Source organism: Eimeria necatrix, genomic scaffold (genome assembly GCF_000499385.1).
Source record: "Eimeria necatrix Houghton genomic scaffold, Enh_scaff650, whole genome shotgun sequence".
Taxonomy (NCBI): domain Eukaryota; phylum Apicomplexa; class Conoidasida; order Eucoccidiorida; family Eimeriidae; genus Eimeria; species Eimeria necatrix.
This window is the reverse complement of record NW_013654494.1, coordinates 2,501-7,500: the sequence shown is the minus strand read 5'-3', so window position 1 is coordinate 7,500 and position 5,000 is coordinate 2,501. Positions and strand designations below refer to the sequence as shown.

The 5,000-nt window shown below is 51.9% G+C and overlaps 1 protein-coding gene across 1 annotated transcript; it reads right to left on the bottom strand.

Annotated features, from left to right (window-relative positions):
- Positions 1-1,378: 1,378 nt before the first annotated feature.
- Positions 1,379-4,421, bottom strand: ENH_00068780 (SNARE protein, putative; the record flags this gene model as incomplete). Its single annotated transcript, XM_013582451.1, is given in 3 exon segments — positions 1,379-1,385; position 1,391; positions 4,237-4,421. Coding segments are annotated over 3 exon segments (193 nt in total), but the record flags the coding sequence as incomplete, so codon positions are not given.
- Between the last annotated feature and the right edge of the window lie 579 nt (positions 4,422-5,000).

The window sequence follows — 5,000 nt, the reverse complement described above, 5'->3', positions numbered from 1 at the left end:
ATGCGCCAGCTGCAGCAAAACTGTTTTGATTTGAAGTTTTATTTTATTTATTTATTTATTTTCTTTTTTTCTTTTCATTTAACTCCACAGGCAGCGCCGGAGGGCCTCTGCAGCAGCACGCAGCAGCAGACCAAGGCCGCCCCCCCGACCCGCCTGTAGACCAGCAGCAGCAGCAGCAGCAGCAGCAGCAGCAGCAGCTGCTGCTGCTGCAGCCAAAAGCTATGAAAATAAGCGTCTGAAGCAGCAGCAAAGCTGCAGCAGCACAGCCTGCGCTTTCTCTGCAGCTGCTGCTGCTAAACCCGGAGAAAGAGAAAAAAGTTTCCCTCAGCACACTCTGCTGCTGCTGCTGCTGCTGCTGCTGCTGCTGCTGCTGCTGGTCCGGCTGCTGCCAGCAAACACTGCCTATTCCTTTTTCACGAATAAAGGAGCAGCAAATAAACAAACAAATAAATAATAAATAATAAATAATAAATAATAAATAATAAATAATAAGTAAATAAATAAATGGGGAATAATAAATGAATGAATAAATAATTAATGAGAAAAGAAATAAAAGAGAAGACCAAAGAAGGCCCCTAAATGGCCAACACTACTACAGAGGAAGTAATTACGCATGCAGCATTTCCTTAACCTGCAGCAGCAGCAGCAGCTGCTGCTGCTGCAGCTGCTGCTGCTGCTGGACTGCCGCTGCTGTCGCTGCGATCTGCATCCGCTGCTGCTGGCCTGGCGGTCAGCAGCAGCAGCAGCAGCAGCAGCAGCAGCAGCAGCGACGTTGCAGCTGAGCTACAAGCTGCTGCTGCACCTGCCTTCTGAGCCCAGGGCTTTACTGCAGCAGCTGCTGCTGCAGCTGCTGCAGTAAAGCCCAGGGCTTTACTGCAGCAGCTGCTGCTGCTATTTCTTCTTTTTGTTGCTGCTTTTGTTGCTGCTCCCCGCTTCTAATTTTACGCTGCTTCTCTTTGCTGCTGGTGTCTGCTGCTGCCTTTAGTGTCGTCTTTTGCTGCTGCATCTTGCTGCTGCCACTGCAGCAGCAGCAGAGCCGGTGGCCTAAGCTGCAGCAGCAGCTCATCTCAGCTGCAGCAGCAGCTTTCAGCTGCAGCAGCAGCACAGTGGCCGCAGCTCCACCCGCGCGAGCTGCTGCAGCAGGTTGCTGCCCTGCTGCAGCAGCCCCCGCAGCACCCCCAGCACCCCCCGCAGCAGCAGCAGCAGCAGCAGCAGCAGCAGCAGCAGCAGCAGGGTCAGTAAAGGCTGCTGCAGCAGCTATTGGACTTCTTGGCTTGTCTGTAAAACTGATAAGAAGTGCTCGAAAGGTCTTCGCTGCGCTGCATCAAATCTTCCAGCTTTTCTCCCCGCTGCAGCAGCTCATCTATGTTGCGCAGCATCACTCCTTTCACCTGCAGCAGCAGCAGCAGCAGCAGCAGCAGCAGCAGCAGCAGCAGCAGCAGCAGAGAAGGCAGCAGCAGCAGCAGTAGCAAGGGCGGCAGCAGCAAGGGTGGCAGCAGCAGCATCAAAGGCAATGAAAGGAATGAGAACAGCAGAAGCAGGAATAATAAAGAAAACAGCAGCAGCAGCAGCAGCAGCAGCAGCAGCAGCAGCAAAGGCAGCAGCAGCAGCAGCTGCTGCTGCTGCTGAAGAGAGAAAGGGAGGAAAAATGTCAAGAAAAAACAAGAGAGACAAAAGCAGCAGCAGCAGCAAAAAGGCAGATTGTGCTTCGAGGTGTGGATTATGTCCTTTCTGTTTTGCTGCAGCAGCAGCAGCACCTGCAGCTACTGCATTATCTGCTGCTGCACCATCTGCTGCTGCAGTAGCTGCTGCTGCAATGTCTGCTGCTGCTGCTGCTGCTGCACTATTACTCTGCGCTTGCACACAGGCCATCATTAGCTGCATCTACTGCTGCTGCTGCTGCTCCTACTGCCGGTTCTGCTGCTACTGCTGCTCTTACTACTGCCGCTTCTGCTGCTGCTGCTGCTGCTGTTGCTGCTGCTGCTGCTGCTGCTGCTCCTAATATTGCTACCGCTTCTGCAGCTGCTCCTACTACCGCTTCTGCGCTGCTGCTGCTCCTACGACCCTTTCTGCTGCTGCTGCTGCAGCAGTGTCTGCCGCTGCCGCTGCTGCCCCTACTACCGCTTTTGCTGCTGCTCCTGCTGCTCCTACTACCGCTGCTGCTGCTGCTGCTGCTGCTGCCCCTGCCATTACCGCTTTCGCGCTGCTGCTGCTTCTACTACCCTTCCTACTATCTCTGCTGCAGCAGCAGCTGCTGCTGCTGCTGCTGCTCCTACTACCGCTCCTCCTGCCGCCCCTACTACCGCTTTTGCTGCTGCTGCTGCTGCTGCTGCTGCTACTGCTCCTACTACCACTCCTACTGCCGCTCCTACTACCGCTCCTGCTGCCGCTCCTGCTGCTGGTGCTGCTGCTGCTGCTGCTACTACCGCTCCCGCTGCCGCTCCTACAACCCTTCTGCTGCTGCTGCTGCTGCTGCTGCTACTACCGCTCCTGCTGCCGCTCCTACAGCCCTTCTGCTGCTGCTGCTGCTGCTGCTACTACCGCTCCCGCTGCCGCATCTAAAACCCTTCTGCTGCTGCTGCTGCTGCTGCTGCGGCTGCTACTACCGCTCCTACTGCCGCTCCTACAACCCTTCTGCTGCTGCTGCTGCTGCTGCTGCTGCTGCTGCTGCTGCTGCTGCTAACCTCGTCGAGGTCCTGCTGCACCTTGAGGAGTTTGTCAGCCTCAACTGGGTTTTTGTATTTCTCCAGCAGCAATTTGCTGCTCGGCAGCAAATCGGTCTTTGCGTCAGCAGCAAGATTTCGCCACGCACTTTCGTCCACCTGCAGCAGCAAATTAATTAATTAAATTAATTAATTAATTAATTTAATTAATTAATTTAATTAATTTAATTTAATTAATTTAATTTAATTAATTTAATTTAATTTATTTAATTTAATTAGTTTAATTAAATTCGATTGGATTTTCATTTGGTTGAGTTTGTTTGTGGAGTTGGAGAGGAGTTAAATTAAATTGAAAAAAGTTTGGAGAATTTTGAAGAAATAAAAATAAATTAAATTAAATTAAAAAAAATTAAAATAAATAAATTAAATTAAATTAATTAAATTAAATTAAATTAAATTAAATTAAATTAATTAAATTAATTGAAGCAAAGGAGGCCTTTAAAGAGGCATTTAAGGTCTTTGAAGAATTAAAAATTTATGTGGCATTTAAGTTGCTGCAGCAGCAGCAGCAGCAGCAGCAGCAGCAAAATTGAAACAGCACCGGGAACAGCAGCAAAAGCAAGAACAGCACACCAAAAAAGAGCAGCAGCAGCAGCAGCAGCAGCAGCAGCACTTGCAGCAGCCGCATCACTCACAGCAGCAGCAGCACTCGCAGCAACATCACTCACAGCAGCAGCAACCACATCTTTCACAGCAGCAGCAGCCACACAACTCACAGCAGCAGCAGCAACCACACCCCTTGCAGCAGCAACAGCAGCAGCAGCCACGCCACTCGCAGCAGCAGCAGCAGCAGCACTCCCACTCCCCGCAGCAGCAGCACCAGCAGCAGCAGCAGCAGCAGCAGCAGCAGCGGACCTGCTGCATCTGCTTGAGGGCCTCGTTGAGAAGCCCGAAAGCAACTCGAAGAGGATAATTGAAAGAAGTCAAAGCGCAGCAGCAAAAAGAAGAAAAATTATTAAAAACAAAACAGCGACCCAAACCCTTTTCAAACTCCACCGCCTGCCGACGCCCAGGGGGAGTCCGCGCTGCTATCAGCCTGCAGCAGCAGCAGCAGCAGCAGCAGCAGCAGCAGCAGCAGCAGCAGCAGCAGCAGCAGCAGCGGCAGCAGCAGCAGAGCAGCAGCAGCAGCAGCAGCAGCAGGAGAGGTAGGGGGGAGTTTGTTTGGGTGGTGGAGGCGGGTTTGTTTTGCTGCTGCTTTGGTTTTTATTTATTCTAAATGTATTGCTGCCAATTTGCTGCCAAGTTGCTGCTAATTTGCTGCCAAGTTGCTGCTAATTTGCTGCTAGTTTGCTGCCAATTTGCTGCAGAGTTTGCTGCAGTGTTTGCTGCAGTGTTTGCTGCTGCTGTTCAGCAGCAAGAGCCCGAGGTGCCAGAAGCAGACAGCAGCCAAAAGAACGCGCGCAGCACTGCAGCAACAGCAGCAGCAGCAGCAGCAGCAGCAGCAGAAGGAAGCTCTGCGCTTGCTGCTGCTGCTGCTGCTGCTGCTGCTGGAGGGTTTGGAGTGTCTGTACACCTGGAGTGGAAGATGATGTGCTCCTTCATTGTGGATCTGTGGAAGAAAGGAAAAGAAGAAACGTCGACAGCAGCAGAGAGCAGCAGGGGCTTCTCGGGGTCCCATTTGAAGATAATTAAGGCGTAAATGGTGGACTTTTCGGGGCCCCCGCCCTCGCTGCTGGCCGGCACTCCTGAGTCTGTCATTTCTGGCGTTTTTAAATTAAAAAATGAATTAAATTTGGCGGAGAAATCGAAAACGGAAGCGGACGCAGCTGTCTGTACACCCCACGGCCGACGCTGCAGTGACACTGCAGGCGACCCGAACCCGCGGCTCCCAGCGCCTCTTTCGCCCTTTTCTTTCGCAGTTTTATTAATTTTGATCTTTTGTTTTCATTTAATTGCTTTTCAGCAGCTCGCGGCGACAAAAACGACCCCGAAAGCCCGCCAGCAGCAGCAGATTCCGGCAGCCGCCGCTCGGGGCCCCAGCCGGTTAGAAACACCTGCGGCGCTCTCCACCGCCTTTTTATTCCTTTAAACCCCCAACAAGTCTTTTAAATCTTTTTAATTCTTCCTTTTTAATTGAAAAAGAACTTTTAACCTTTTTTTAGCCGCCAGCAGCAACCGCGAGGCCCCCGGGGGCCCCCAGCAGCAGCCGCCCTGCGCTCGTAAACCCTAAACCCTAAACCCTAAACCCTAAACCCTGAACTTCTCCCCTGCGCCAAACCCTAAACCCTTTCTCCCACTTCTTTCGGCTTTATTCCTAAACCCTAAACCCATCCCCTC